The 12,064-nt window shown below is 37.1% G+C and overlaps 1 protein-coding gene across 3 annotated transcripts in view; it reads left to right on the top strand.

Annotated features, from left to right (window-relative positions):
* The window catches only part of SGK3 (serum/glucocorticoid regulated kinase family member 3), a 58,207-nt gene extending 46,605 nt beyond the window's left edge, over positions 1-11,602 (top strand). For all 3 annotated transcript variants that reach the window (XM_083824167.1, XM_083824168.1, XM_083824166.1), the window contains exons 7-17: positions 813-862; positions 2,172-2,229; positions 3,032-3,115; positions 3,210-3,341; positions 5,335-5,447; positions 5,664-5,700; positions 5,815-5,901; positions 8,036-8,131; positions 8,918-9,073; positions 9,704-9,793; positions 10,660-11,602. In XM_083824167.1, coding sequence (XP_083680293.1) covers positions 813-862; positions 2,172-2,229; positions 3,032-3,115; positions 3,210-3,341; positions 5,335-5,447; positions 5,664-5,700; positions 5,815-5,901; positions 8,036-8,131; positions 8,918-9,073; positions 9,704-9,793; positions 10,660-10,830 — 1,074 coding nt within the window. In that variant the 3' untranslated portion in view covers positions 10,831-11,602. The remainder of the gene's footprint in view (positions 1-812; positions 863-2,171; positions 2,230-3,031; positions 3,116-3,209; positions 3,342-5,334; positions 5,448-5,663; positions 5,701-5,814; positions 5,902-8,035; positions 8,132-8,917; positions 9,074-9,703; positions 9,794-10,659) is intronic.
* Positions 11,603-12,064: the final 462 nt, after the last annotated feature.

Here is a 12,064-nt window from a genome sequence, read left to right as displayed (position 1 = left end):
TCTTACTAGTGTAGTAGTCATGTCTAGTGCTGCTGGTCAGGGCGTTCTCTGCTTCTGTGGGAGTGCTGATTTTGTGATGCCTGTTTGCCTATCTCCAGATAACTTGTCTTTGAAATTTGTCTTTCTCTGATAAAATCCAAAATAACACTGAGGGTACTGCTACTGCTTCTTTATTTAAAAACAAAATGGAGAAAGTTACTTAAACGAAGGTGGTTTCCTCTTGTCTGTGTAACTTACAAATTCCATCTGGGTGTGTACTGGTAAGACTCATACCATTCCTGGAATTAGTTAGTTAACCTTTAATGTCAGGATGGGAAAGGTTGGGAATGTTTTTTCTTGGTAGGGGGAATGTGCACACTTTTTTTAAAGCACTACGTCTTTAGTTAGACTCTTGCATAAACAGTGGGGTTTAAAAATAATTTTATTGGTAAGGTCTTGGAGAATTTAGAACAAAAGGTAGAAAATGTATTCCTAGAGCGAATACAGAAGGGATTAGGTTCTCCAGGAGGAACACATCATTTGTTGACACAGTCTTAAATTTTCATTCCTAATCTTGTCCTTTCTATCTGCACATGACTACTTTATTATCTTTATCCTGCAATATGATGTGTGTAGAAATACTTTGTGACAACGTGGTGATGGCCAGATATTTCAACTCAGTGTTCCCAATTTAGATGTTAGATATCTGTAAAAACCTATTCCAACAAGTGGGTATAGATGGAGCAAATCAGTAAAGTATTTTGAAATTACTACTGGTTGAAGTATAAGAGAAAAATTTAAAAATAAACAAACCTCTTTGTTTCTCCCAACAGTTAAATTCTACCTCACAGAATATCAACTTGGGACCATCTGGAAATCCTCAGTAGGTTTCAATTAACTACAAACTGAAAAATTAGACTGAATATAACTGTTAATAGTATGAAGAGTTCTTTGGACATACGGCTTTATTTTTTATTTTCACTGCTTGGAAGGAAGCAAGACATTTAATCCTGTGCTAAATAAACAAACCCTTTATTTTTTTTTCCTTTTTACCTTCAGGTTTTGTTAGTCTGCTGTTATCCGTAGGTTTGTGCCCGGTGTGCCCTGGGACTACACTGCTGTCCTTTTACTTAAGGATGATATAGCAAAAAAAGCAACACCAAAACTCTCTTCCTTTGGGAGTGGTCCCAGAACTGTTAAGAATGTGACCAGTTTCTGAAAACAAGTTCCTTTTAGTACATGACAAAGGAGCAACTTACCTTGTTGATAATACAAACCTAGTCACTGCAGTCACAAATTGCTTCTCTGGTGTCTTCTGCAGAGTTTCTGTTCTCAGGTCTCTGTGAATTTGTGCTTTTGTCATCGAAGCACAAAGCTTTTTGTCTTTTTTTCATTTTTTTTTCTCCTCAGATTTGTCCTGGGCTAACAGGGGAAATGCTTAATAGACTGCAGTGAGAAATGAAATTTTAAGAGTACTTCCCTTGAGGAACAATAAATGAAGAGGTGTATTGGGACATCACTGTTGTTTCAGAAGCTGAAGAGATGGATAATTACTTTGCTGACAAAAATACTTCTGAATTGTACTTAGGAAAAAATGAGGGGATTATTGGAAATAACTGAAAGCAGTGGTGATGTGGGAAGTGGAAAAACAGACTGAATTTATACAAATACATGCTCAGAAGAGGAAGGTGTAACAGCCTCCCTCCTCTTGCTTTAATTTAAAATGTGGGAGCAATGGATGGAGGGAAGGATGAGCTGAGGAAAGATAGAATAGATGTCAAACATGGTCCTTCCTTCCCTCATGTAAGCTTTAGAATCCATTTGGCTCTTGGGAAATAGGAGGTAAGCTCCAGGAAAAGTCATGGGGAAACGAAGACTTAAAAATTACAAGACACTAGAGGCTATGGAGGACAAAAGAATAGTCTTACTCCTCCTCTATATCTTAACCTTCAAAATTAAAAAATAAAACTCAAATGATGCAACCCTACCACTTTTTCTGGAGGAAGATAGAATTGCAAAACAAAGGGCAGCTTTGTGGAAGTCCAGGTATTGGCTGGAATGAAAAATAAAGAAGGCTGCTGACAGACTGCTCTTTTTGTGTTACAATTCAAGTGTTAGACTAGACGTCTGTACAGATGTGAAGCTTGTAATTGATACCCAAATAACCTGTATCCTTTCTAAATATCTTTCAGCGCTAAACCAACAGACTTTGATTTCCTGAAAGTTATTGGGAAAGGAAGCTTTGGCAAGGTGAGCTTTCTAATTCCTGTGTCTTACCTGGTGCAAGGGTTCCAGCTGGCGTCTTGTGCATAGCGACTGTTGGCTGGAGACCTTGCCGGAGGCTTTGGAAGCTGTATCATCCTAGGATGGTATATAAATTCTTGTATTGGATTCCTGTTGCTGCCACTTCATAGTAGTGCTGTTATTTATTCCTGTTGTGGTGGTAGTCTGCCTTGGTCACTTGTTGGGAGTAACAAATTAGTGTTTTCCTCTCTTGTTAAGAGCAGTAGGGATCCTCTCTTTTCCCCAGGGAGGAAGGGAGGCACCCCTGTGCTTGTGCAGCAGCTGGAGTACAAATCCTGTGCTTCCCTTTGTTGATATGGGCTGCTTTGTCGAGCGCCTAATGCTATGGAGCAGCACTTTGAAAAGTGACTTTAATATGGATATTCTCCGAAGAGATGCATCAGAGAAACCCTCTTGAAATCTTTAACAAGTTATTTTTCAAAGTGTTGTTTTTCCACAGAATTAACTTTAAAACTTACAAAAACAGCTGAAATTCATCTCTAGAGAGCCAGCAGCTCCTGGAAAATAAATGCTGTAATTCAGTCTTTCATGATATCACTATATAGACAGATTATGCTAAACTGTATCACTGTATTGGTGCTAGCTACTCTAAACTCTGTTCACTCTGTGGTGATTGACTACATGAAAAGCAAAGATGCTATTGAGAACACGTAGCTTTAATGCTTTTCAGTTATGCTGAAATTAAGAAATTATTAATAGAATGTGAAATACAGCAACCACGTTTCTTCATTTGTTTTGAACTTCACAGGTTCTTCTTGCCAAAAGAAAACTGGATGGGAAATATTACGCTGTCAAAGTGCTGCAGAAAAAGATTGTTCTTAACAGGAAAGAGGTGAAGAAAAATATGCTATCTCCCTCACCCCTTTCTCTTTCCCTTAATTACAAAATTGTTCCTATTTACTTACTGATCCTTTACTTCTCTACAGCAAAAACATATTATGGCTGAACGTAACGTGCTTCTGAAAAATGTGAAACATCCATTTTTAGTGGGATTACATTACTCATTCCAAACAACAGAAAAGCTTTACTTTGTTCTGGATTTCATTAATGGAGGAGAGGTATGTGGTGATTCTACTTGGATTTGAGTCTCTTTATTCCTCTCACCTAGAATTAGCACAATAAAATGATCCTTTACAGTGGGCTGTGATCAGTATTATCCCAAGTTTTGAACCTCTTATTATTTTATCTAAAGCAATGCTGTTCCTGCAGACTTCTGTAGCTATACAGACCCTGTTCTTATCAACAGCTTCGATCCAGAATTAATTCATGGCTGTCAGATAAAAATACTGTCTCTTTTACAGTTACCTAAATTTATCTCTGTTATGAATTAATCATATGTTGACGTTTTTCAGCATGTAAAACTGTCTTTTTCATCTGAATTAGCTGAGATGCTGGTATTTCAAAAGTGGAAGGAAAGAAACAGGCAGTTGAATTTGGTACTATGTTTATAGGAATCTTGGGATTATTCTGTGGCTTTGCATTGACTAATTATTTGTTACCAAATAGCCTTATTCTCAGGATTCTTTTCCTTGAAGTGATGGTATTGAGTATGAGGAGTCATTAAGTAACTTGGAGGAAAATGTGTGCAAGAAATGGAAGAAATCTGTAAATATTTAACTGAGATGTTTTGGACCACTTTGTCTTTAGCCAGAGCCATGTTGCTTTTCAAAGTACTCAGTACTTCCAGGAGTGCTCAAGAAGCTACTGGTTGAATAGCTAATAAACATGAGAAGGGTATGAAATGTTGCTTCTATTTCTTCGTACGGTTTTATGGGAAATTGGGGTATTGCAGACTGAATTGTGACTGAAGATCACAAAGTGTAGTGAAAAATGATTGTGTGAAAGTAGTTATCCAATGTATATGCTGTAAAGGGGAGCTGTCTTGTCAGTTGCTGTTTTCAATTTGGTAACTTATAGCTGTAAAACACATACGTTTTCCAAAGGCCTTACAAAGTCGTAAAGCAGAACAGAGGAGGAGGAGACAGGATGCTGTTGTAGAAGATAAAACTCTGGTAGCCGACAGAGAACATGAGAAGGAGGGGTAGAATTTAAACAGTTTGATTCAGCATACCTCAGGGTTACCTATTATGTCCCTGCAGCTGTCTATACACAGACAAGAATAAAGTATGTAGAATAAATCATTATGAAGTACGAATTGTGCTATATGTTAGTAGATACTCATAAGGCCCACTGCCACTATTCATGATGCCCCCAGACCTGGGTTTCTGACTCCTTTGAGTGTCGGAGTCTGGACTTTGATGGACCTTCCTCTAGTCTAATGTACTGTCATCTAATTTAGACAGCATTAACAAACTCCTGGTTTGCTCTACTCTGAATTTTTGGCTACAGCTTAGTTTGGCATTCTTCCAGGCAAACTAAAGTACAGTTCAAAACAGCCTTCAAAGTTCAATGAAGCACTTGGAAATTTTTGGTGGCTTTGTTTTTCTCCTAAACTTTGCAGGTAGAAAACAGAAAAATTCTATTCTCTTAAAAAAAAAAAAAAAAAAAAAAGAACGTGTAGCACAATTTCATGTGTATATGATTTAATCTTTGGCTAGACTTCTGCATCTGCTCAAACTATTTAGAGCCAAAGTTCTGTAGCTGAGAACATTTGTGAATCGGCCTGGAATATACATCTCCCAAAGTGTTCTCAGAATACAATTACATAAACACTTTTATACAAAACTTTGAATGCAAGGATACTTGGAAATGGAAGATGACTTGGTTGACACCTGTCAGGAGGTTTGTCTTGCATGGTTGAATCTTGCCAGCCTCTATTCACAGCTTAGTGGTTTTTCACTATTTTTTTTGACTAGTCTTGGTTTTAAGGGGATATCCTTGTAGCTGAGTTACCTGTGTGTTTCCGAAATTTAAAAGACTGGAAAAGAAGTGAGTAAAGGAATGTTGTAATGCAGCAAAACCAATTTTATTTCATTTTCCATTCTTAAAAGTGTAGACAGATAAGTAAAATGACTTTTTACTGTTAAAATTGTACCTTGCTAACCTGATTTTGTGTGTTTTGTTGTTATTTACTCTTTTCCATGTTTACAGCTGTTCTTTCACTTACAAAGAGAACGTTCCTTTCCTGAGCACAGAGCCAGATTTTATGCTGCTGAAATCGCCAGTGCACTGGGCTACTTACACTCCATAAATATAGTGTACAGGTAAGTTTCTGAACTGTGTTCTTGTACTGCAGAAGTTCAAATGGGACAAATTACTGAGTAAAAAAATGCTGCATGAAATCATCTCGGGAGAAATTTGAACATAATGTTTTCAAAAAACTTAAAGCTTCTTTCAACTGAAGAATAAAAGCCAATGCCTTTGAAGCTTTTGTGTTAGTGACTTCTGCTTTGAATTAATACAATGATTTTTTTTAATAGGGATTTAAAGCCAGAAAACATTCTCCTAGATTCACTAGTAAGTATGCAACATGATTTTTGATTTTCTGGCTTTCTCACAAAATTGACATTTATTCATATGCGTGTCGAGCGTGTTCTATTTTTTTTTAAATATCCCTCTTTTCTTAAACAGGGTCACGTTGTGTTGACAGACTTTGGACTTTGTAAAGAAGGGATTGCAAGTTCTGAAACTACTGCAACTTTCTGTGGGACACCAGAAGTATGTTGACGACTTCCGTATCTTTTGACTAATAACTAATGTTTGTTGACAATTATTTGCGTAAACAGAAGATACAAATACTCAGTTTTGTATTGTTGGAGACTTGCACTCTTTTTACAAGCTCTTCCATGGAACCAAACCAAGGGAGACTTTACTGCAGATCTGTTCTTTGTCCTGTTTGCTAATATAGAGTATCTCCTACTTACTGCCCACATCCTCATAAATCATCTCTTCTGTCCTCCCTCTTCCCAACCCTTTTCACATACTCTGTTTCTTCCCATGTCTCCTAACCACTGGCTAGACACAGGACAGTTGGTTTTTGTAACAGCTGCGACAGATTTGCCAGTATGAATTTATTTACCATATCCTGCCACTAATTTTTAGTAGGGTTAGAGGCACTTAGTATCTTGTGAGACTTGAGCAACTTTTGTATATGACTGAAACTTTGAATTTGACGGCTTATTTAACTTTGTCTCTTTTTACTAAGAAAAATAGACTGGAAAACTCAGAATCTGGAAGTGTTAAACATGTACTAGGGATTGACTGAGATGCCAAGATTAGTGGCTTTTTTTTTTTACTTTGATGAATATAAATTACGGAAAAGGCCTTTGGCAGAGAAGGATGGGTAAGGAGTGGTGTGTAGCTGAAACATTTGAACTTAAAAAGGAAAAAAAAAAAAGCAACATTCGACAACTTATCCTTGTTATCATCAAAGTACGAATCCATAAGGCCAAGTGGTAAATGTGAGCTGAAACAGTATTTGTTGAATGCTTCACAAAGTTCCTCGGACAATATATAGAACACTGACCTCAAATTTGTTTGAGGAAAATCTATGGGACTTCTGTCTAGTGTTCAGAAAGCTAGTTTTAATGCTTACCTTGGACTTCCATGAGTTGCAGCATAAGAGGATGCTAATGCAGTTGCTTAATATTTGTTCTTCATAATGTAAAGACTAAATGTAACAGTTGTGTATTATTCTTTCTAATCCAAGATACAGATTCAAATATTTCATAATCCTGCTAAAAGCACTATGGTATTCTCTGTTTCTACACACTGAGTTGTTTGACTTCCAGCACCTATAAAGTTCAAATGAGATTATGAAAGGTTAGAACAAGTTCAAAATACTCAAATGCTTTTCATGCTTTTGCAGGGTCATCTGTAGACAAATGAGGTACAGGGCGCTCACGCATGCAGAAAGTTTGAGAAATGCTGATACAAATAAGCTATGACTTTCAGCTCCTGTCATTACAGTGATATCTGCGCCTTGTCCATTTACAAAGAGAGGCTACTATACATTTTACACATTAACTTTCAGAATTTGGATACTGGAATGATAAAAGTGAGCAACCTCTTGCCTTGAGGGAAAGGGTTAGAAACTGCATGTGTCTTGTTGTTGTAAACTGAGATGATGATGGTGAACCAGCTGTACTAATTTTATATTACATACCCACGAAGAATAGTCTTGTACTGTGAAGTGCTGTGCTTGTACTGTAGCATTAGTAAGTTCTGAGATGCTGAGTAGATTTCTTGCAAGGCAGATGGAAACCAGTTATCATTGTCGTTGTTTGATACCAGATGTTTATAATAAATCAAGTGACAGCTCTTTTACAAGAACTTCTAATTTAGATAATTTAGCAATTCACAACTTATGCCCTCACTACAGTTTACGGTGAAATTTAAAGTAAGGCATACTGTTTCTTGGTGATAAGCTTGAAGCAGAATGAACTGCTTCTCCTTTCATGTTTATGTGGTGGATGGGGAGCACCCAGGCTTGGAATGGCAGAAATCGGCTTGGCTGGTGGCCAGCTTGCTGAGAGAGAGGTATACTGGGAGGACGTTGCCTCTAGTACATCACAGCAGCCTACTTGAAATGTTTAACAAGTTTCGTAATAGAGGTGGGAACGTAATTTGGCAAAACAATAGTGTTTGGAAAGCATTGTTTCAATTGGGAAAACAGCTGTCCTACTTGCTAAATGACCAGACGGTGATGAAGTATTTGCCTTGAAGAACAAGATAAATAAGTCAGTCTTAAAATTGCTATAAGCAACGTTTCCTGAAGATGTTTACTGTTATGTGACTAAAACTTATTTTTTTTATAGCTATCCTAATGCTCTATTTTTTCTTTTAATTTTAGTACCTTGCACCAGAAGTTATTAAAAAGCAGCCCTATGACAACACAGTAGACTGGTGGTGCCTTGGTGCAGTTCTTTATGAAATGCTTTATGGGCTGGTATGTACTTAATACGTGCGGGGCAGGGATTGCTTCCCTTTTTCTCCCTCTTTATCTTACCTGAAGTACACCAGAATGTTAAAGATGCTGCCTTTTGTAGAGTATTGAAGTACTCCACTTCAATGGATGAACAGTTTGTCTTAACATAGCATCTGTTTTTCTCTCTTGGATTTTGCATTGCCTCTGGATGTTTAAACTTTTGCTTTCCAGTGGACTGCTGAACGTCAGCTCTGAAGACAGGTAGCCACGACTGAGGGAACGTCAGAGTAAACTGTATCAGTAGTGATAATACCCAATAAACTAAAATATGTATTTTAACTTAAGTCTTCCAGGGTTTCTTCTAGCTCTTCTGCTTTCAGATGCAATATTAAAAGAAGAAAATCTTACTGTGCTTCTTCTAGTCACATGTGGTCACTCTAATAACAATGTGTTCTGTTAGTTTTCTTTAGTTTTATATGCATCTGGACCTTAAGTAGGGAAACAGATCTGTTTTTCCACTTGTTCTTTTCAGGCAGGCTCAGTGGGAGCTTTGAATCTGGAGGGCATCTGTAGCTACTTGTGAGGGTGAGGACATATTACAAAAAGAGGAGGTGGCAGGAGGAAGCTATCAAGTGTAGAGACTTGGCAGTGAGGATGACTGAACTAAAGTTAGCAATGTGTAAGAAGTGGATTTCTTCCTTCATTGCTAGCAGTTCCTATTTCTTACAGAAGTGTTTATTGATGCATACACATAAAATAAAATGCTGAATGTGGCTTCGAAATCATATATAACATTTGTTTTTTTAGCCTCCTTTTTACTGCCGTGATGTTGCTGAGATGTATGAGAATATTCTTCATAAGCCCCTGGTTCTGCGTCCAGGAATCAGTCTCACAGCCTGGTCTATTCTGGAAGAACTTTTGGAGAAAGATCGGCAAAGCAGACTCGGAGCAAGGGAAGACTTTGTATGTAATGTCCCAATTTATCAAATTTATCAAGCCTGTCTTCATTTAAAGGGACATGACCAAATTTATGTGCACCACACAGGTTTAATAGTGGGAGAGCAGAAAATGCTCTGTTACGTGTCTGTCTCTGTGTTCTTCCTTTTTATTTCTTCTTCTAAGACACCGGTTGTGGTCATTTAATGTTAGGTCATGTGTTGACCTTGTAATAGAGCACGTAGATTATGATAGTATTTTTTCCACGGTGGCAATATGATGAAAGGATGGTAGTGTTTAGCACAGCTGTTTACTGCCTCATAACTATTAAGCATATTGTAGAGTCTTTTAAGCTGCTGCTTCTCAGACAGTGATCTTTATAAAAACTAACATCTTGAAAGGAGGAGCAGAAATAGTATCAGGAAACATTCCTGCTCTGTGGTTGATTTTAAGGCTTAAATGCAGAAACCAGTTCTTAGAGGCAGGCTAACGAATTTGAATTGCTCTTTTTGCCAACTACAGCTTTTATTGCAAAACAAACCGAATGAAGGACTTGACTTCCTTAGGTTTTGTTTGTGCGTGCAATCTGAAGTAGTATTTACTGTGATGCCCAGGATGGATTTCTGAAACGCCTGTTATCTCTCTTCCCTACTGCAGCTTGAAATTCAAAAGCACCCATTCTTTGAATCTCTCAGCTGGACTGACCTCCTTCAGAAGAAGATTCCGCCACCATTTAATCCTAACGTGGTAGGTGCTGTTTCAGTTCATAGCTGCCAAAATCCTGCCTTTAAAGGCTCTTCTGTATGGAAGAAATATTTGTGCATCAGAATGGATGGGAACCCCTCAGTGCTGGCTGCACTTTGGAGCAGTGACACTTCCGAGCAGTAGTGCTGTCTTCATAATTTAAAACTCACTTGGACGTATCGCTGTTCCCTCTGCTCGTTCCTATCAAAGGACTGACAATTTCTGTGGGGTCTGTAGACAAAGAAGAATAATTTACAGCCTCTTTATGTGAAGACTCCAAATTACTGACTTCATGATTTTTTTTTGTAATCATTAAGCCTTAGTTTCAACCCTGGTTTTGTTATGTTCCTGTCAGTTTACATCTGTTTGGTGGAGAAACCTTTGCTGTCTTCTCTCTCCACTCTGTAACTCCTACTGTGCTTTAGTTCTTGGGTGTGCTACTGGGAACGTGGTCTATCATAGCAACTACTGTTGCTGGAATTTAATGCTTTAGTATTATTAATGAAAAAGGGAGAAAGAGAATTTGGTTTGTGGTTGTTTTTTTATTATTATTTTTTTTTAAGTTTTTGCAGCTCCCTAAAAGTCACTTAAGAAAGATATTCCTTAGTATTTCTTAGGTTGATCACATCATAAATGTGTATCACTTCTGGCCTGAATGCCAGCCTAAAAGAAACAAGCAAGCTTTTAATAACTGTTTTAATAACTTTCAGGGATGCTGTAGTGTGCTGCTTTAAGCTTTCTGTATTTACATAGGAAAGAATTACACAAAGTAGATGGTCTCAGGAGTTAAATTTGAAATCTACAGGAGAAGCGTAGTTTTTTAAAACACAGTATTAATATGACAAACGATTGATCTTCCTGTTTTCTAGGTTGGCCCAGATGATATTGGGAATTTTGATGCCGTGTTTACGGAAGAAATGGTCCCATACTCAGTTTGCATTTCTTCTGATTACAACATTGTTAATGCCAGTGTCCTAGAGGCAGATGATGCATTTGTTGGATTTTCTTATGCACCACCTTCTGAAGATATGTTTTCCTAGGAAGTTAGAAGCCAACAGTGTTTTGGAAGTCTTGGGATGAACTGAAATGTTAGAGTTACGAACACATTCCAAAATAGTGTAACCTGTGCCTCGTTTTGTATGTAGGTTTAAAACCTATGAACAAACTTTCTCTGCTGTATAGGAGGAATTTGGGCATTTTGGATGGCTTTCTTTGGGGTTTGAACTGTTTATTCCTGCTGCAGAAAATATTTTTAAAAACTTTAAATAATGTTCTCTACATTTACGTATTTTTTTAAGCAAAAACACTGACTGTTCTCCTCAGTCCCTTCAGGTTTACATTCATATGTATCTAAGATTAGGCTGGCACAAAAAGCAGCAAATTTAGTAAATTTATAAATGCCTTTGTACCTATTTACAGTGACTTTGTGCTTGAATTGTAACTATGCAAATCGTCTTTTGTATATCCTGGTTTAAAAAAGGTAAATGTTTTCCCTGTTTTATCAGTTTGAAATTTGTTAACTTACCTGTCAGCACTTAAATGAAGGTTTAATTTAAGTTAACACTGAGATGCTTCGAGGATTTCTGTAGAATGAAGAGTTGGGCATGTAAAACTAGATTGTCGTTTTTGCATTTGCTGGAGTACGTAGTTCACTCAACTGGATTATCTGAGGCATGGGGGATTACTCAAAGCAAGGATAGAACAAATTAACTGTATTGAATTGATAACATTACTGATCATGTGTTCTACCTTTTTTCCTCCCTGAGATAAATGTCTGGATTTCAACTGCATTAAAAATATTTTTTGTTAAAACTCTGCTTTTCCAAAGATATAATTAGCAATAATCACCGCTACTTTGAAAGGCTATCTTGCTTTAACCTTCCAGGGATGGGTGGTGAGGGGATCATGCCAAATATTTAAGCATTTTTCTCACTGGTATATAGTTTGAAACACTAATTATGTTCCAAATTGATTGTACTTAAACATTCATAGCTACTTGTCCTTCTGTCTCCCATTTTGCACCACTTTTAAATCTTCACTTGATATTTGGAAAAAGTAATGTAAATTACGATGGTAATTTTTAGAATGTGAAAAGCTATTGTATTTCTCGTAACATACACATGTATGGACAAACTGATCATTCTGATCAACTTCTGTTTAAGGAAAACTTTTAACAATGCAAAAATTGACTGCAGTTACAGCGTGTAAAAGCCTATTATGGTAGTATTATATATTACCTGTAAATAACAACTTATTTTTGTCTGTTACTTCAAA

The sequence above is a fragment of the Anser anser genome, assembly GCF_964211835.1.
Source record: "Anser anser genome assembly, chromosome: 2".
In the NCBI taxonomy this organism is placed as follows: Eukaryota; Metazoa; Chordata; class Aves; order Anseriformes; family Anatidae; genus Anser; species Anser anser.
Note: the sequence above shows the minus strand (reverse complement) of the source record. Positions and strands in the feature narration are given on the sequence as shown.